The sequence below is a fragment of the Carassius gibelio genome, chromosome A14, assembly GCF_023724105.1.
Source record: "Carassius gibelio isolate Cgi1373 ecotype wild population from Czech Republic chromosome A14, carGib1.2-hapl.c, whole genome shotgun sequence".
Lineage (NCBI taxonomy): Eukaryota > Metazoa > Chordata > Actinopteri > Cypriniformes > Cyprinidae > Carassius > Carassius gibelio.
This window is the reverse complement of record NC_068384.1, coordinates 12,879,252-12,899,920: the sequence shown is the minus strand read 5'-3', so window position 1 is coordinate 12,899,920 and position 20,669 is coordinate 12,879,252. Positions and strand designations below refer to the sequence as shown.

At 36.8% G+C, this 20,669-nt stretch overlaps 2 protein-coding genes across 18 annotated transcripts in view; both read left to right on the top strand.

The window, feature by feature from the left end:
• Positions 1–901: 901 nt before the first annotated feature.
• On the top strand, positions 902–15,267 carry LOC128027557 (transmembrane anterior posterior transformation protein 1 homolog). 2 transcript variants are annotated; one of them, XM_052615279.1, is made up of 15 exons: positions 902–1,108; positions 1,632–1,780; positions 5,950–6,068; positions 7,419–7,451; positions 9,769–9,931; positions 10,143–10,278; positions 10,581–10,678; positions 10,823–10,892; positions 11,935–12,015; positions 12,368–12,477; positions 12,599–12,658; positions 12,811–12,879; positions 13,023–13,099; positions 14,057–14,220; positions 14,370–15,267. In XM_052615279.1, the coding sequence occupies exons 1-15, from the start codon at positions 904–906 to the stop codon at positions 14,612–14,614; spliced, it is 1,779 nt and encodes a 592-aa protein (XP_052471239.1). In that variant the 5' UTR covers positions 902–903; the 3' UTR covers positions 14,615–15,267. The 2 variants fall into 2 exon arrangements, with proteins under 2 accessions (XP_052471239.1, XP_052471240.1); XM_052615280.1 differs by lacking the exon at positions 7,419–7,451.
• Positions 15,268–18,160: 2,893 nt separating this feature from the next.
• LOC128027554 (prominin-1-A) overlaps positions 18,161–20,669 on the top strand; it is a 47,468-nt gene continuing 44,959 nt past the window's right edge. For 3 of the 16 annotated variants that reach the window (XM_052615271.1, XM_052615269.1, XM_052615268.1), the window contains exon 1: positions 18,161–18,766. In XM_052615271.1, coding sequence (XP_052471231.1) covers positions 18,535–18,766 — 232 coding nt within the window. In that variant the 5' untranslated portion in view covers positions 18,161–18,534. The remainder of the gene's footprint in view (positions 18,767–20,669) is intronic. The other 13 variants (XM_052615264.1, XM_052615274.1, XM_052615273.1 and 10 more) reach the window with 8 other exon arrangements.

Below are 20,669 nucleotides of genomic sequence, written 5' to 3'. Positions count from 1 at the left end.
AGATGGTAGGGTCAGAATTTGGCATAAAGAACATGAAAGCATGGATCCATCCTGCCTTGTCTCAATGTTTCAGGCTGATGGTGGTGTAATGGTGTGGGGGATATTTTCTTGGCACACTTTAGGCCCCTTAGTACCAATTGAGCATTGTTTAAACGCCACAGACAACCTAAGTATTGTTGCTGAACATGTCCATCTCTTTATTACTACAGTGTATCCATCTTCTGATGGCTGCTTACAGCAGGATAATGCACCATGTCACAAAGCTCAAATCATCTCAGGCTGGTTTCTTAAACATGACAATGAGTTCACTTTACTCAAATGGCCTCCACAGTCACCAGATCTAAAACCAATAGAGCAGCTTTGAGATGTATTGGAAAGGGAGATTTGCATCATGGAGCCGACAAATCTGCAGCAACTGTGTGATGCTATCATGTAAATATGGACCAAAATCTCTGAGGAATGTTTCCAACACCTTGCTGAATCTATGCCACGAAGAATTAAGGCAGTTCTGAAGGCAAAAGGGGGTCCAACCCGGTATTAGCAAGGTGTAGCTACCTAATAAAGTGGCCACTGAGTGTGTGTGTATATATATATATATATATATATATATATATATATATATATATATATATATATATATATATATATATATATATATATATATATATATATCAAATCAACGTATTCGTTTTTAAATATTGTTAAATGTAAATATATAATACATTTAAATTAAAATACACATTAATTTTGCACAAAAAAATTACAAAACTATTTGGGGTTGAATATTTATAAATTATTTATGTTTTAAAATTTCTACTATAACCTCTATTATATTTCTGTAAATGCTATTTCATCGCGACAGTTAACTGTTTATCAATATCACGTGCGTTGTGTGATGACGTCATGGCGAAGATGGCGGATTCGCTGTGTGGTAGGTTGTCAGGCGAAAAAGACCCCGAGAATGACGATCACAAAGGGGTAAAATGTTCCTGGGCTGCAGCGGCCATATCGAGGAAGACAGGCGTCTCTGGGTCGACGGCGAAAATGACGGAAACTCTCGGATTCTATGAGAAACCCGCCGTTAAAGACGAGCAGCACGAGCATTCAGGTGAGCTCGAGCATCTGACAGCTGACCTTCGTCTTTGCTTCCAACGTGGCTTCAAGTTTAGCGTACCTGATTTTACGAATGCACGTGTCAGTCTCATTAATGTGGCCACATCTCAATTTAAAAAGTTTTAAATGTTGTTTGGCTAATATTTTGATGGCGTTTTTTCTAAGCAGTCGTTGAAACGAGCTGTAATATTAAATTGTGTTCAGTTGTCGTGCAGCTGTTTACAGGGCGCATATGTTGTTGTATTAAGTTTAAACATATAGTTACGTCAGAAATAAAAAACGCTACTCCCGGTTTCACAGACAAGTAGTTCTAGACAAAATGTAAATCTGAGCTGTTTCAACTGAAAGAAACTTGCACTGACTGATCTTAAAACATGTCAGTGCCTTTGTTTTTTTCTAGGCATGTTTTTAAAAATTACCAAAGTCATGTATTGTGATGTTTATATGCTTCTTCTTCTTTCATTTTGCAAAACTTTTGCAGAAATACTGATATTTTCTTCTTGCTCTTTACCCCACAGACTCGAATGACTCTGACGAGCCGTCTCTGCTGAGGTTCATGTGTGCAGAGCTCACCAGGGGCTACTTCCTGGAGCACAACGAGGCCAAGTACACTGAGCGGAGGGAGAGAGTGTACACCTGCATGAGGATCCCCAGAGAGCTGGAGAGGGTGAGCCCCTCAATGGCAGTGCTCCTCTTTCTTTTAGGCTGTAACCTAAAAAAACAAAAACACATAAATGATAAACTTCATCTTCAAATATGGTCAAACATATTTTATAAAGATATTTCTGCCACAATAAAAGCTCTTTAGTGTTATGTTTGAAAGCAAGGAAATTAAGACATAAATAGCCATAAATATCAGCATTGTAATTTTACTCTTGTTTTTATGGATGCTCGATACCATTTTTTTAAGAAACAATCCGATCGGATCTGATGCAGAAAATTAAATGTATTCGTTTAAATGTATAGCACAGTGATTAAGCAGCAACATATGATAGATAGGACAGAATAAGAAAGGCTGTCAATGGTCTTACATTGTGCAAAAGTATTATAATATGGAAGGCTCCTATACGGAGAGGCACAAAGCTCTTATTCTTATCCCATGTGCAGAAGGATGGAGTCACAGTGTTCATAGAAAAGTTTAAAGCACAAAGGAAAGGGATATTGATAGTGTATTATATTATTCTTTTTTTCTTTTTAACAATCTTAAATTTCAGTTATGTGCGCTTGAAGAGCAATTCACAGTGGTAGAAAGTAACATGGTTTAAAAACAGCACTAAACTCCAGCGAAACTTAAACTGTCTATCTACAGTTCAATGATAATGGGAACATTGAATCATCTTGCAGAGAGTTTCATCGTCTTGACTGTCGTAACTGAACGTGATATGCAGTTTGAATGCTGAATGACAGACAGCTGCAGTGGGGAGAAGAGTTTGTCAACTTGAATTTAATGACTTCAACAGTTATCTGAACCTCAGTTTAAACTATTTGAACTGCTTCAGAAGACTTAAAATAAAAATGCACCAAAACCTTATGATGCTTCCGAATGTTTTAGTGCCTTTCGTGGGCCTTAACAATAACACACAAATAGTATACGCACAATATCTGATTTGGATCAGTCTTATCTGACGATACCCAATCCAGGAGAAAATGGCAGTGTCGGAGCCCAAAACCAATACGGATCACCGCATCCCTTGTTGTTTTGCAAAATAGAATAATTATTAATATTATTTAATACTTTATTTAAACTAGTAATATTGCAAAAGTAGTGTTTTTATTTTGTGTTATAATTTAAGTAATGATAAAATATGTTTTGAATAATAATAATACCTTTTTTTAGTCTTCTTTTTTGTCTTTAGCTGATCACATGGCTGACTCTTATTCGTAGTTTAGCCATTATTCAAACATTTAAGAAATGAGAATGCAGGAGTTCTGCAGGAAACCTGTGAATGCAAAACTATTTTGTGTTGGTCTAGGTATAAGACAACATAATTTTACACTACAAGTCAAGATATTACTATAGATCTAATATAATGTCATTTAATTTTATATAATATTATAAGAATATTATATATTATTAAATATTTATAGATTTAATTTTTTTTTTTTTTTAGATATTATCAAATGAGTATTTAAGATTAAAGAGACTGCAAAATAGTCCTTGTGCCTCCCTCTTCCTCAGAAAGTAATGAGTTTTTGAATGCCACTAGATGGAGGTCTTGAGTTATTGAAAACTACTAAGACTGGTTGAGTTTTTATTTTATTAAGCCTATTAAGCTTAAGATGGTAATGGTTCATAATAATGGGCAGTATGTCTGAATTGAAACTCTCATAGAATCTTTAGATTCAGCTCAAGTCCTCAGGATCACGCTCAGATTTGTGTGATATGCTGTGCATGTTGATGGCATGTGCACACAGAGACGGCTCTGTGACCCTGTAGGTGCTCCGCCCCTCAAACCCTAGAGAGAGCTTTTTCAAGTTCTGTGCTGACCTGGAAAAAGTTTGTTCATTATGCTTGCAATGCACAGGTGAGAGGCTAGATGTAGTACTACTGATTGCATGATCATTACAGATAGATTGAAGACCATACAAGCCAGAAACAGATTTGCTGTTTTCCTTTCCTATGTTTTTGCATGCTTTTTCTGGAAGCACCTTCCAGTCGGTCAAAAAGTTGAGCTGCATACTTAAGAGATTTCCATGTTGTTTCAGAATGATTGCTCTCACACACACACACATTATATGTGTGTATCTAAATCCTTTTTTTATTTACCATGCTTTTAATTTCCTATAAGGTATTTGATTGGCCTAGAATGATAAAAATTGTTCCACTCTTTCTAATTACAGTGATTGCTGTCCTATTTAAGTGGTGGTTTGAATGTTGGTTTTAATGTATCAAACATGGAATCAAAACCAAGAAGGGCGAGAAAGCCAAACTGGACAGAGGAACAGTGTTTACTGTTAGCCCAGTTAGTGGATGAACACAAGGCCATTCTTAAAGGAAAATTCGGGCCGGGTGTCACAGCAAGGGACAAGAAGCAGACATGGGAGCGTATAGCACAAACTATAAACGGTTCATTCCCCCTGCTTGTGCGCACCTATAAGCCTGCTATATTCTTAAATGCAGTTTTTTGAGCCTGCAAGGTGGGAATGAACTGTGACACAATAAGATGTTCTGAAAGTGCTGTAATTGTTTGTGTGATCACTCTGCTTACAGAAGGTTGTGACAGACCCAAATCATCACTATTGCATTGTTGCATTTTCCCAGTTGCCAAATATTGTAATGTAGTGATTAATTTATATTAAATTATGAATTATTATATAATCTATAGCGTCTTATTAACCCACTGTCATCCATTGTCTGCAACATTTCTTCTGCCTCTTCGTCTCTCTGCCATTTTCTCCTCTGCTAAAGAAACTCTTAAGCCTCTTAAAAGTCCTCGTCAGTGCTCCTAACAAGTTTGACCTTAAGATCTCTTTTAAGGGTTAAGATGCTTTCTGAATTACTTTTTTCTTTACTAGGATTTTTTCTTTAATTTTAAGAGTAAACGCCCACATTTCTAAGAATTTTCTCAGAATTTTGTCACTAGGAAGTACTTTTTGCATTAAGATTCTTTATGAATACGGGCCCTGAGGTTTTGACAAAAACATAGATATTTACACTACAAATTAAGCTTGATTTAATATTTTTTTCAAATTATTTTGAAAGAAATCTCATTCTCAACAAGACTGCATTTATTTGATCAAAAATACAGGGAAAAAAACTTAAAATAACAATTTGTTTATTTGAATATATTTTGAAAATTCATTTATTCCTGTGATGGCAAAGCTGAATTTCAGCCTCCATTCCTTCAGTGTCACTTGATCCTTTAGAAATCATTCTAATGCTGATTTGCTGCTCAAGAAACATTTCTTATGAATATTGGATTAATGGCGCTGATTAATATGTTTGTGAAAAATGAGATGCATTTGCTTTTCAAGATTCTGTAATAAAGTTAAAAAAAAAGAACAGCATTAATTTGTAATAAATACCTTGTATATTATTAATGCCTTAACTGTCACTTTTGATCAACTGAAATAATTTTTCGAATAAAAATGGTGGGTAGGGTATTCATTTTATTTATTTGCAGAATTTTTAGTGAAAAGCGGTACATGGCCTATGTTGTTCCTGCTATTATTGTAAAGAATATATATAAATATTTATTTTATTTATTTTAGTTTTTTTTTTTTTTTAAACCGAATGAATACACCATGAATGTAATGGGGGAAAAAATACATAAATATGTAAAATACATATGACGGTTTCTTTGCAAGTTCTTATCTGAACTACAGGCCTGCAGAAAAGCTCCTTATTATTAAGCCCTGTCTTGATTTATATTCCACTGCCTTTTATTTTCTTTGTCCTTTGTTGAGAGGGTTCTAGTGCTCTGTGTTCGTCTCCTAACAAGCTCTTTGTTTTCTGGCTGCTGGTAAAAATTTTCCCCCAGGATTCACAATCATCTTTAAAGAGCCAGTTGCTTGCAGAGCATGTTAATATTTTAATTTGTTCTTAACAGTCTTTCTCTGAAACGGAGGAGTGCCTCGTAAAGATAACAAATATTTTAAGGTTTCTGACTGCTGGCAGACATATTCAAAGCCTCCTTCAACACATTCCACGCCTCTGTGTGCTCAAGCATGTGAAGCATCAGGATTCAGGGCCGAGGGCTTTTTTTATTTTTTTTTATACATGATGTCAGTGTTATTTCTGTATAACATGACTGAACACTAACAAAACAAATTTCTGCTTTGCATATTGCATATCTTTGTGCAGGTGCTAATGTCACTGTTTGTGTCTTTCTACAGTTGATGATCTTCGGGTTTTTCCTGTGTCTGGATGCCTTTCTGTACGTGTTCACCCTCCTGCCCCTGAGAACTTTACTGGCCTTTCTGAGGTTGTTGACGATACCCTGCTGCGGCCTTGGGTAGTATTACATTTTTTTTTAATAATATTATTACAAAATAATAATAATAAAAGTATTTCTTCCAAAAAGATACACTGCTGTTTGATGTTTTTGCCATTCCAGCAAATACACGGGTAAAGTTTTCCGGCAATTGTTCCCAGGTTGCTAGATTTTGCACTTTCACACTGCCAATGATTACCAGGGATATGTGCGTGCTTTCACACACAACCCGTAAAGATCCCGTAATGACACTTGACATTAGGGCGTGACGTGTAATGTATGAGGCGAAAACGTTAGGTACGTTATTCTTTCACGGAAGCAAGTGAACAATCTCGGCATCAGCGCAGAAAGTGAGGAACTAACTGATCTCTGCTTCATTACAGTTTACACATAAGAACGTTGATCTTCCTTCAAAACAGCCGGTAAAAGAGGCGCGCGATAACGTGTGTCATCACTTCGACACGGCATTAGATCTGGCTTTTGTTCACACAGCGCTCGTCCCGGGATTGAACCCGGCAATGTTACTAGGTCCCCGACCCGGGTTCAATGCCAGAATCAATCCCGGGACGTGTTTGCTTACACATAGAAGTCGTCCCGGTAATGTTCCGGCAATATGCCGGGTCCGACGTGCAGTGTGAAAGGGGCTCAAGAGAACCAAACCACAAGTGTAAATGTACTGAAATTGTGAGCCTTTTATTACAAATGAGAGTGAGAGAGACATTTAGTTAAAAATGTTGATACTACATGATATATTATCTACATTATATACAACATAGTGTTCTCTTTCACATTATGGTCATAACCATCAAAATGACTAAATGACTTAAGCTTGCATTGAAATCTGTGACCTTGGTTGCCCATGCACGACTCACTCCTGATACTCTGACTCTTGTCATGATTTTGGCTTCTTTCATGAACAACATTGCCAGTGATACTTGGTTTGTGCAATATAATTTCGTTTTCACATGTAAATGAAGATGTCATAACACATTTAGCTTAAATGGTCATTCAGTCTTATTTTACAAACATGAAAGATAATTTCTCATTCAGTCTGTCTTGATTCTTACCCAAGATCTCACCTGTCATGCAGGCTGACAAACAGCAATCGAACAGGACAACCGATTGTAAGAGAGTGCAGTTTACACTTGGCTTTAGCACCCAAGCGTCTTCAAACCACAAGAAAGGAGTAGTGCAGATTCTGATTGTTACCAGTCAAATAATTGATGGCTTAAATGGTTTTAGAAACCAAATGTTCTCATTGTGCTTTAATTCTTCCAGGTTCATAATGAACAAGTGTTTATTATTATTGACTTTTCCTCATATCAGAGGACAGTATAATGCCTAATTCGTGCCTCTCCCTCCTCCCATCAGTGCTAATGTTTGCCCTTACTGCAGACGGTGCAGGTAGGATGCCTGCCTTCGCTGTTTCAAACAGTCCCATCCTTCATTCTGTTTGACCCATGTTTTATATAACGAGCATGTGACTGAAACATTTGCCAACCTGGTGGAGTGTGCATGTCACTACCAGTGATAACTCTATGTTCAGTGATTTAGCTTACAATATGATGCAGTAATTTTAAGTCTCAGCTGCTGGCAAGTGTAGAGCTAGCATTTTGAACTGTTATTAAGTGTCAAGTCTGGCAGTGGTTGTGTTTCATAACTGTAGAATCTGGCTCGAGTGTGTGTCTGGCAAAAATATGACTTTGAAGTGCTACACTACACGCCATCCTACTGGAGAAAAAGAATAACAGTTTAAACAAGCCTAAGATGCGGAGTTTAGTTAGTTTAAGCTGATTTGGTTTGTTTGGTCAACTGCTTTCCCAGCCTAACCAGCTGCCAAAACAATTCAAACTAGACTAGCTCAGTTATCACCTAAGTTCAGCAATCCACTATAGGGCTGGTTTACACTGTTTTACCCTACATGAAAGCAATTAAAATCCTTTTATTTATTTTTTTGGGGTCTACTCTGGTGCGATTGGTGAGGGTCTCCTAATTCATTGCGCATTTTCCCTTCGCTTTAATCAAACTGCAAAGAGGTTTAACTGAATCCTCAGATCCATAGCTGCACTTAAAAGATTTTATTGATATCTCGTTGCCACATTTCCAGCTTCAGGAGATTATGTGGAAAATATTCCTATTTAAATGTAACTGAAGAGCTTACAAATCACAATCATGTTTTAGTAAAATCTTGATCAAATTTACTTTTGCCTTTAGGAGTCCTTACAATGAATGAGACCTTTCAATTGGAATCTCAGTAGCCTTTCAGGACAGTTGGTTTGCAGAATTAAAACCATTCAGCATTAAAATTCTGCATCCCATTCCTTCAACAGGAGTCAAGGATATAGAGGACAAAAGCTTTCTTATGCATGAGCCTGGCACTTTAGCTCAAGCAGAAGCTGTCACAGATGACAGGTTTCATATCCCGGCTGTCAACTTTGATTTTTTATTTAAATATACAAATTTATGTATTTTGTGTTTTGTACTTATGTAGTTATTACGCTTCACAATTATTCTCAAAAAGGAAATTAACTCTGCGTTGTCATTTGTTTTGTTAAAAAAAGTGTACGTTTCAGTAAGATTAAAAATAATAAATAATTTCATATAACAAGCATCCTTTAATTGCTCAAAAGTGACAGTAAATACATATATAATATTATGAATGATTTCTATTTCAAATAATAATGCTGTACTTTTGAAGATTCCTGAAACACAAAAATAGTAATAATATAGTAATGTAATAATATTTGACAATATTACAGTTTTTAATGCTTTTTGATTAAATAAATGCAGCTTTGGTGAGCATAAGATACTTTAAGATAAAAAAAAATCCCCCATTCAGTAGTGTATATGTTTTCTTTTGACATTAATTTGCTAAAATCACAGTTGCTATTAATTTATTTTTGTACCATGATATCTCCACAGTGCTTTTTGTGTATGGGGGACTTTTGTAATCATAATCGTTCTATGACAAAATAAAAAGCCCAGCTTCTTTCAGCATTTTGTTGCCAGTTTTCAGTCTTGCTGTTTTCTGAGGATGTTTATGTAGATTCCTCCTCGTGAGTGGGAGAGTGAAGCCTTAAGTGGAAATAAAACCATCTAGTTTTTTCTATTTTATTCTCCCACCCACACCAAAGACGCAGGATCTGTGCGCACCTCTGAATCGCAGCTCAGATCCTCAAATAAATCTGATACCTTCTGTTCATTAGTTTTCTGCTGAAAGTGTCCTTACTGTGAATTAGACAGGATGTGATAGACGTCAATGCTGAACTGAAAACGTTTTTTTCAATGTCTATACATGAAGACCATACATCAAACATCTGCATGGGTTTTGAGTTGTTCTTTGGTGTTTTCTCTGGCTGTTTTTCCAACCACAAGCAAAATTTTATATATATATGTAACTCTATAAAAAAATTTTAAAGGTAGCAAATAATGATATTTTTGACATTCGTACAAAAAGAAAATGCACAGTCTGTTACTTAGTCCCTCGGCTGTATTTGAAGAAATGCCCATCTGTGAGTTTCTGTGGTTTGAAGGAAAACCAGAGCTTTATTTCAGTGCGATGGTGTTTTTGAAGCTGATGTGTCTAATCATTGCATTTGTCCTCATTTTGTAAATTCATAAGAGCTGTTTATAATTAATGTGCTCATTAAGCTTTTTCTGCAACTTGTTCTGACTCTCTGGCTTGTTTCATACACTTCTGCTGTGTGTTTGTGTTTATCAGTGGCTCTCGGTTCCTTCAGCCGGCTCAGGTGTGTGACCTGCTAAAAGGTTTAATAATGCTGCTCTGTTACTCCATGATGCACTACGTGGACTACGCTATGATGTACCACCTGATCCGTGGTCAGTCTGTCATCAAACTCTACATCATCTACAACATGCTGGAGGTATTGAACAGACCTCAAACCCATTTCAGTTCAGATAAAGGAATTCACCTAAAAATGAAAAACTTTTTTACCCACTCTTGGTTTGTTTCAAATCTTTAGAAGACTGTTTTTGCAGTTTTTCCATACAGCATAAAGCAGCATACAGGTTTAGAATGACACAGAGATTTTAATTTTTTGGTGTGAACTAAATATCTTTCATTTCATCACTCAGGTGGCGGACCGCCTCTTTTCATCATTTGGACAAGACATTCTAGACGCTCTCTACTGGACGGCCACTGAGCCAAAGTCACGAAAGAGAGCCCATATTGGAGTCATTCCCCATTTCTTCATGGCCGTCTTCTATGTCTGTATCCTTTATTATTATACAAGATGTCTGCAGTGCTTTTTTTTCCTCTCTCCATTTTGATGTTGGAGATGTGGTATAGTAGTTCATTTGGCATTTTTTCACCAGTCCTGGTCATATGTCTCATCCAATCATAATTTAATGTCTGATTTCTTGTGTCTTTATTTGTTTCTTCTAAAGATTTTATTATAAATAATATTCTTTTGGATCTGATTCAGTAATATACAACTTGTAGTACAATAAATAATATATCAATGGTAAAATAGTTAAAATATATTTGTTTTCCTCAATGTATATTTGTCTCAGTTCTGCATGCCATCCTCATCATGGTCCAGGCCTCGACACTAAATGTGGCCTTCAACTCGCACAACAAATCTCTGCTCACCATTATGATGTCCAACAACGTGAGTATTTTCATGTACACAAACATTTTCTGTGCAAACAACGGAATCACCAAAATCAGAATAATCCAGTTCAGCAATTATTGTGTCACTATATTTAAAATTGTGTAATGAGGGTTTTTATAGGCATGTTTGTTCACGTTTCAGTTTGTGGAAATCAAGGGAAGTGTGTTCAAGAAGTTTGAGAAGAACAACCTCTTTCAGATGTCCAACAGTGGTGAGTCAAAGTCCAAAACTGTCGAATGGTAGTGTACGTCATGGTACTAGTGATTTACCGTGTTCATGTTATTTAAGGTGCTGCAAAATATTACTAACCAAGCAAAATCCCCCCAAAATAATGGTGGTTAATTCCCATTTTGTTGGTAAAAGATGCTTAAAATGTGGATTAAACCCAGTTCTACCTTAGTTCTGGTTGATTCAAAGTAACTAGTAGGGTGTGCGACTTTCTTGATCGCAAGGCAAGGTGAAGTTGCAGTCTTGAACGCTGTGTGTGGGCTGACTCAGAAATATTACAGCATCTTTTTGAAATGCTAATCAAAGCTCTCGAGAGCTTTCTGATAACGCTCTGTGAGATACAGACTGTGGTGCCATTTGAGTGCCTGTTTCCTACAGCACCTATTCTCTTTATGAAAGACACACTGATATACTGTAATCGCACCTATTCTCCCTTCTGCTGTTTACTCTCTACCCACTTTCAATTGGCCTAGGGCTGGGCGATATATCTAATGATATGATCATGCGCACCTAGTCAGTAAATCCGGTTCCGTGATTACCGCTAAATCGCCATCAACTGCTTTCAAATGGAGCGGCATATCACGTTCATTATCGAAAACGATTCATCTTGGATAATGAAAGTGAAATTGCGTAGCTTGTCAGTGATCTACAGCTCTGTCTATTAAATGCTACTCCATTGGAAAGCAGATGATGGCCATTTAGCGGTAATCACGGAACCGTATTTACTGACTAGGTGCGCATGATCATATCATTAGATATATCGCCCAGCCCTAAATCGGCCACTAAGGCTTGTGGTCTTCCATTCAAGCCTTTGTGAGGAAATTATTCCTCAAGTTACTATTCATACACAGCCTGCTGGAAACACTGCGTGCATCGTACAGATTTCCCTGCTTTGAAGTCTTACCATTTGAGAGCTTTATTTGTTGACCGTCGCCTCCCATCATGTTTTGCACAGATTGGAGAGAGAGAGGGGCTTTGTGAATATAAGATGTGCAAACTTTTTGGTTTATATTTCTGTCATACAGATATCAAGGAGCGGTTCACCAATTTCATATTGCTCCTCATCGTGTGCCTGAGGAACATGGAGCAGTTTTCTTGGAACTCAGGTCTGGATTAAGACCCTAATTAAATTGACTCATCCTCAGGACATCCAAAATGTAGATGAGTTTGTTTCATTATTAGAACAGAATTAGATTCCAAATAGCTGATAAAACCAATAATCCAGAAGCTTCCCTGGAGTTATGTTTCTATCAGCTGTTTGATCTCCCATTCTGACGGCACCCATTCACTACAGATGATCCATTGGTGAGCAAGTGATGCAGTGCTAAATTTCTCCAAAACTGTTCTGATGAAGAAACCAATTCGTCTACATCTTGGATGGCCTAAGAATAAGTACATTTTCAGCAAATCTCCATCAATGCTTGGTTAATCTGTTAACTGTGTTGATATTGCTTGTAGATCACCTCTGGGTGCTGCTCCCTGACGTCTTCATAGTAATCATGTCGGAGGTCACAGTCGACATCGTCAAGCACGCCTTCATTACTAAATTCAATGACATCACAGCCGATGTGAGAGCAGCAGATTTGTATTTCATTTTCAAAGATAATCCAACACAACATAATTGCCAACACACAAAGCCCTAAATATGGCCGCCACATATGAACTTTGCCTTTCTATCATGTTCTTTAGGTCTACAGTGAATATAAAGCCAGCTTGGCCTTTGAACTAGTCAGCAGTCGACAACAGAATGTAAGTAAAAGTTTATCGTCTGAATTATTAATATATGTTATAATTTTCAACGCTTGTTTTATAAAATCTAGCCCTGGTACTGTATCTGTAACCAGCATAAAATGACAAAAAAAAGTAAAAAATTAGAGGAAATGTGATTGATTCATGGACAGGCCTACACAGACTACAGCGATTCAGTGGCAAGAAGGATGGGCTTCATTCCTTTACCTCTAGCTGTACTGGTGAGAAGATATTTTCTCTTGTTCAACTACCAATTACAAAATTACACATTAAACAACAAATTATACATTACAGGTTTTATTCAAGTCTGTAACGGATTGCTTATGTAACACTGATACTGAGGATATGGTTTTGTTTCCTTCAGTTGATTCGAGTGGTGATGAGCTCAGTGAAGATCCAGGGCGCTCTCTCGTCTGTCTGTCTGCTCCTCTTTTATCTTGGGTAAATGAGTTAGCTCAAAGTCTATTGTATCACATACAGTAATATGTCAATTTGATTCCATGACTTAGTGTGCAACCCAATCTTTACAGACCAAGAGTGTTTTGATTTTATACTGTGCAAATACACAGTCTGTGAACATTCTGTCAGCAGTTTTGGCCATTAGTGTCATATCAAATAGAAACTACAGTTCTCAGTAGAGGTGGATACACTTCTACAGTTTTTAAATCAATCGGTATGATTAAGTTGCAGGGAAAGGCTGCTTTAAAAAAAAAAAATACATTACCGTTCACAAGTTTGGAGTCAGTCATTTGTCAACTCTTTGTTCTGAGAATATTATAACTTCTATTCAGCAAAGATGCATTGAGTTGATCAAAAGTGCCAGTAAAGACTTATAATAAAAAGAGGTATAAAGACGTATAATATTTCAAATATAATATAATGTTTCAAATAAACGGAAATCCTGAAGAAAAACAAAGTATCACATTTCCACAAAGATTTTAAGGTTAAAAAAACTGTAAGAAATGTTTCGATAGCACCAAATTGCCATATTAGAATGGTTTCTGAAGGTTCATAAGACACTGAAGACTTAAGCAATGGCTGATGAAAATTCAGCTTTGCCATCACCAGAAAAAAAAAAAAACATTTAAATAAATAAAAAAAGAGATATTTTAAATTCCAATATAATTTCAGAATATACTATATTCACAATAGTGTTGTATTTTTTTTGACCAGATAAGTGCAGCCTTGGTGAACATATGACTTGTTTCAAAAACTTTCCAAAACAAAACTTATGAATAGTAGTTTATTAAAAAAAATATATATATTTTTTATGCTTAATTTATTGTAATAGTAGAGCAGTTGGTAACATTTTGGAAACATTTTTCACAACACATGATTATGCCATTGTAGTTGCTGGTTTTAATTAAATTTCTTTGATTGTTTGGTCTGATTCTGCAGATTGATAACGATGAAAGTGTTGAATAATATAGTAATTCTGGGCAAGTCCTGTCGCTATGTGAAAGAAGCTAACATGGAGGGTAAACTGTTTGAAAGACCGACTGCTCAAACCTCAAAACAAACTCCCAAGAAAGCCAACCTCACCAAATCTCCCCCACCCTCAGGTAACACCAGTTTTGGCTATTCAGTAGTTCAGACATTCTGTCAGTTTCTCAAACTCGTGTTATTTTGTGTGTGTGTGTGCACGCTGAGGAGAATCTTTTGAATCAAAGTTTTTTTTTTTTTTTTTGCTTGTTTCTTTACTTCTTTTTAGCTGAGCCCAAAGTGCAGCGACCCTCCACCTCTATCACCAAGCAGCCGAGCCCAAGAGCGAAGCCTTTTCCCCCGGCTCCACTTCCTGTAACTGAGGTGACCCGGGATCAGCCCCCAGATTCTCCTCCTAAACCAGAGGAGAGCAGTAGCGAGACACCACAGTCTTCTGAACTTAAACACAGAACCATCAAAAAAGATCTGTTGGAGATTGACCGCTTCACAATATGCGGCAACCGAATCGGGTGAACTTTAACCCCACCACCATAATAACTGCTCAGGAACTAAAGTGGAGTAGACTCAGAGTCTGAGTCTGACATACAGTAATTGACTTTCGAGTGAGTTCTTCAGAGGTTGCTACGATTTATCTCTAAATCTCACTGCTTCTATTCCTGTGGAATATCTTTCAAAGGAGGCAGAGATTGTACGTAAAGCGTTTTAAATCAAAACAGAGTCTCTTCGCCCTTGGCAGTCAGGCATATCAACATGGCACAGAATCCAGTGATGCTTAAGATATGTCTGTCTCCATTTTAACAGAGACAGAAAATCTTGAACAATAAAAGAGGTATGAACTTCTTACAAACTAGATCTTTCCCAATAGAAATTTGTCTTTGAGTGGAAGCTAAAAACCATATATTGTATTATTAGTTTCTTAAACTCTTACAAAAAAAAAGAGCAATTTCATATTGATTCATATAATAAACAGATAAAGTTGTATATGTGTTCACACACTTTTTGCTTCGATAATATGCTAAACGGGTTTGCCAGTAGACTTGATAAGTCTGGCAATAGTTTTTTTTAAAGCTAGTAAAGCTAGTATTATTTGTTTCAGTTGAAGTCTGTATTGGTGAGATACAGGTGTTTTTTTTTTTTTTTTTTCCTTCTTAAAAGTTTCTTTAAAACTCATGAATCTCGCCCAGAAAGGGAAGATTTGGCTGCCCTAATGCCAGGCTGCTTGATAATCCAGCTCTGTATAATATACATGGTGCCAATCCAGCTGACTTAACTTTGCACTGATTTACCACATTGTCTTAAGCTGTACAGAATATGTTTTTTAAGTATGATATTAACATGTTTACACCAGCTATGAAAAAGCAGATAACTGTTTCATATGAAATGTAAAAAAATGAGTTTTTTTTTTTTTTGGATGCACATTGTTTGTGTATTTTGAAATTCAAATCATCTGTGACCAATCCTATGCTGAGAGACTAATGTTTGATATAATTCATGTTTTAAATGTAATTAAATTATTATCCAGTAATTAATAGTTCAATATCATGTTGATACTGTTTTATAATGTTGAGTTTGCATTGAAGAAGATTGAATGTCAATCTGAGTCTGTCTAGAGTTTACCTCCAGTACACAGACGTGAGGTGCAAAGGTGCCAAGTGCCAAAAGGACTAGAAAAATTGATATTCCGTCATTCTCTTTTGACTGAAATGTTTTTTGAGAAAACCTTAATAGAAGTGTTCCTGCCATGTTTTGAAATATGCATAGTTTGCATTTCAGTTTATTGTAATTTGTTTTATCATTGTAAAAATCAAATGACCATTTTTGGAGAGATTCTCAACAGGGTTTCACAGGTTGTTGTCTATATATATATATATATATATGTATGTATATATATATATGTGTGTGTTAAAAAGTAGTTTTATACATAAATGTTAAAGACTAAACCATTTGTTTTTATGGTATACCATCACTGTTTTGAGTGCAGCTAATTAAAATTTTGTAATTTTTGCCACGTTTTACATGAATTTATACAGAAAGGTGTGTGTGTGTTTGGTGCTGTGACTGGTCTTCATATTGCAAGTATTTGACTGTGTTTATTCACCTTTTAGTTTTATCAGACAGAATGCATTCTCCATGGTATGCTCTGGTTTTAAACTGCACCCACGAATCTGACATCCTGAGACAGTAATATCTGCCGCTTTGTGACCTTTTCTCCTACAGAATTCACAGACAGTGACAGACAGCTGGTAAATTCGCCCTCAGCCGCCTCCATCTCCATTTCCATGTGTATGAGGTAAAGTTTATCTCACCTACACCCACCACAAACCTCCCTGTCCTTCTCCATCAAGACCTCCAGATACCTACATGCCGTAAACACGGAGGAGGTAGAGCAGTAGGTTGTTTCTAAGGCAACTGTATATGGCCATTTAGATATTAAATGGTGTTTTATTTTGATGTATTTATGTTGTTAACACTGTGGTTGCCCTCTGATGTGACCGCGGTGATCTGTCTTTGTACTGCTTGCCTTGTCGGAAAAGAATAATTTCTTGTCCAAACAGACCATCAGGGTTTTGACACTGTTGGATTTTGTCTTTGTTCAGCAATGTCTGACACACAGAACATTCTGCAGCCAGTGCATTCTTCACAGAATCCTTTAATCCACAGCTAGAATGAGAATGTATTCAAGTGAATTCCTGCTCTGATATCATGTACACACAACATTCTGAACCTCCCTCACATTCTTTTATGAATTAAGCCGTTGTTTCGCCGAATATAGTGAAGGAATAACATGCCTGGTTTTAAATGAAATGACTTGCTGTAGTCAGGTAGATTTATTCCAGTAGATTTTTTTACTTGCAAAGTAATAAGTAGCATACAGTGACAATGGATGGTAACTAATATAATGGCAATCATGTCAAATTAAACTAGACTGATATTAATGGTTTAATAGTGTAACGTAGTCTTTATATTATAAGCATATGAAGCTTAATTATGATTGAAATAAATGAAGTAGCCTGCTTTCTGTTCTTGTTTGTTTTAATGCATTTGATGGCTTAATCAGGGAAAAATGAGTCATGTAAGAGATGTGAGCCCACTCAGTTTGTGAACTTACACATGAAATGCTGAACAAATCCAGATAACATCCAAAAGTTTTCAATCCTGTGTTGCTTATATAATAGTCGCTCCACTGCAGCACCTTGACTCTGTGCCTGGTTTCACCAATATTCCCATTAATAAAAATCAGGGTAGGGCTTGAACAATATTTTCATTAATCCTCTCATTTCCCTATGATTTTAGAGGTAGCTAATAGTTTGTGGTAGGACTGTGTTTGTTTGACAGGAACAATGAAAGACGCTGATCCAGAATGATGCTCTGCTCAGCCTCCAACATTATTATGGATGTTAGTCTGTCAGTGTTGTTCCATTGTGTTCCAGGACACCTGTCTAGGATTTTATAAGTACTTTGTATTTTATAAGAAAAGATAAGTAAAATAAAACCTAAAAAAAAATGTACCATGACAATCAGTTTCCACCAAGATACTTGTATCTTAATGAATGTTAATGCAGTAAACCAAAATAAATATGAAGGAGATCAAACAGGTGAACTTCTGAAGTCTGCTTAAATTAGCGTCAAATGGTTGCCATTGTGGTTCAGCTATGTTTACCAAGGCAACTTTTGATAAGAAATAGTGCATAAAAATGTAATAAGGCAACTCTTCTTTGGCATTTGAAGAGCATTCTGGACCATATTACCTTTTAGTATGAATTCTGAATATAAAGTGAGACAAATACAGGCTTCGAAGAATAATAAAAATAAAAAAAAACGTTAAATTGGTGATTCATTTTATCCAATAAAACTAAATCCCAAGATATTAATAGCAGCGTCCCTTCGAACTAAATAATTTATTTAGCCTAATAAAATGTATAAATAATCCATTCCAAAAAAAAATGTTAGGCTATGCTACTGTAACCGTATGATAAAACCTTTGGTTTAATGTTGACGGTAACAATATCCTGCGAACATTTGCTGTTGAGTGTTTAATGATGATTGAAATCCGTTTATATATGTAAATAATCGCGTCTCATATCCTCTTCAGCACCCGACAGGCGGAGCACCGAGCTCCGGAGAGAAAACCGTTAACACGGGAGGGGATGCGCGCGCAGAGAGCCTGTAGCCACCTACACTTCACCGTCTCACGCTCATCAGCTGTGTTTTTATCGTGTGGCATCTGAGTGACCGTCCGACCGAGAGGCGCACCATGAACCTGCAGGAGCCGCTCCCCGCCTGGGGACTATGATCATCATGAGTCGCTCGCCGAGCAGCAGGACTTGAGACCTGCATTTGTTTTGTTTTTTTTCTGAAATCGCTCCTCATAGTACACCCAGAATTTATTCCACTTATATCACCTGGAATTGCTAAAACAACTATAACTAATCATGATGTGGAAAACGGTTCTGATTTTTCTGTGCTGGGGTTTGTCGTCTGGGGAACTCCAGGACAGGCATTCTGGTGCTCCTGCTACTCCAGCGAGGAGAACTTTGGATTTCGGATTCGTGCCCTCCGGAGTTTACGATACCGTCGCCTATTACGAGCCTGGGGCCATTGGGATTTTATTTAACATGATGCACGCTTTCCTTTATGTGGTTCAGCCCAACCCGTTTCCTGAAGGTGAGCTGAGTCTTATGTTCTTGAACGTCTGAGCACCACAAGAAACCTCAAATCTCATATTTCTCTACTCTTGATTATTCATTTGAATCAGGTGATTTTTATATACCCCAATGCTTGCCATTTCTTCAACTACATCTATCATATCACGAGCAGACGCTTCAGGTGTGAGAGGTGTGAGGGCTAGAGCACAGTTGGTCTGCTGTTTTCTCCACCTCCGCTGTCTTTGTCATTATTTGTTAAATTTTAAGATTATGTGACCCTGTGAGTCACTGTCCTAATGAGCTAAAACACTAATCTGGAATGCCATATGTTGCTGTTCTTTTACTTTTATTTTTTTTTATTTTTTCTTCAGCCTGCCACAGGTGGATATAACCCGGTTCCTAGAGGAATGAGTTGCCTCAGGTGTTTGATTAGGGAGACATCCAAAAATGTGTACTATTGTGGGTCCTCCAGCATCAAGTTTGGGAACCGCTTTCTGTTATCAAATATAGTAGCCACCAAGTACATATAGATTTTGCTGTTGTGCAGTACTTGTCATCACATACATTCTGTTTTGTATGTGCTCTTCTGTTTCCAGTGGTTATAAATCCTTCGTTTTTCTGCAGCGTGCTTGTTTCTCATCTAGTCATGATCCCCCTCTAGCAGTAGGTCTAAATCATCCGTGCATCTGTCTTCTGAACACATGCAGCACTGGCGGCATTTTGTTTTCTTTTCTCCCCTTCTCTTTTTTTTCCCCTTTCATTCTCAAATAAAAATAGCCACAGCTGTAGCCTTGTGGCAAATTAATTAGAATGATAAAAAGCTCTCTGACAGGTCTTCAGTATGATAATTCATCCCACTGTATTTGATTTGCAAGAAAGAGACAGCCATACAACTGCAACAGTCTCTCCATAAGTGCTTGATTTGTTCTCTGGGACTACATATGTTTGTGTCAGGCATAGAAGTAATTTCATAGCATGGATTTTTCAAGGGAGTTTTCTTGAACTGATTTAAAGGGTTAGTTCACCAAAAAATAAAACTTAGCCCATAAATTACTCGCCCTCAAATCATCCTAGTAGGTGTGAAATGGTCTTTGATCTTTCAAGCTGTTTAATGGCACTCAAGAGGTGTTGCAGTGCATCAGTCCAAAATAAGTTAAATAAAAAGCACCCATTCAAAACTTAATAATCACTTTAATCTATCTTGCGCCAACAGTTGTACACAGAAGCAGCTCCAGGCAGATGAAGTATGTGGTCAGCTTTGTGCATGCGCCAGTGAGTCTCGTGAAAACCAACGTTTGTTAACAATAAAGGAGGCAAAGTTTCCTAACTTTAGCAAGTGAAAACCAGTCTCCTCTCGTCTTCTATCGAAATCCTCTGACATTCTTCTTTACAAAACTGTGTGAAACACTTCTTATAAAGGATTAAGCCTGTGCGATATGAACAAAAAAAAACTATCGTGATTTCTTTGATCAGTTTTGCAATTTCGATTTTAATCACTATTTTGACATGCATTCAGTGTGAATTTGAAACATATTTCCACAATAAAGCCAATTAGAGCTTTATCAAAAGTTGTAACGTCTCTAGAACAGATGTAAGGCAAAATAATCACTAAGTATAGGTGTTCCAAAAAGTCTAGACATATTGCCTCAGGTGTTGAAATAGATTTGTTGTGCCTGGTTCACATGTACTCTGTCTGCATTGCATACAGTATGTGTATGTGGTGCAGAAGCAGCTTGGACTCATTTTGCTTTCGCACAGGACGTGTTTGCAGTCCGCTCCTGATATGTTGCTGTTTACCACAAACACCGCATTTATCCAATATTTTGATTTAAAATCCTAATGTTGTTTCTGAAAATGCTTTGTTAGCATTGTGATTCTGTTTTATTACAGTACAGTAATACAATCGTTCATAGACATTCACA

Excerpts from the sequence above, each read along its gene's own strand:
- LOC128027557 (XM_052615279.1), top strand. The coding sequence starts at position 904 with ATGGCGAAGATGGCGGATTCGCTGTGTGGTAGGTTGTCAGGCGAAAAA. Across the intron at positions 12,880-13,022 it reads CTTTACCTCTAGCTGTACTG|TTGATTCGAGTGGTGATGAG; the intron begins GTGAGAAGATAT and ends TGTTTCCTTCAG. Across the intron at positions 13,100-14,056 it reads CTGCTCCTCTTTTATCTTGG|ATTGATAACGATGAAAGTGT; the intron begins GTAAATGAGTTA and ends CTGATTCTGCAG.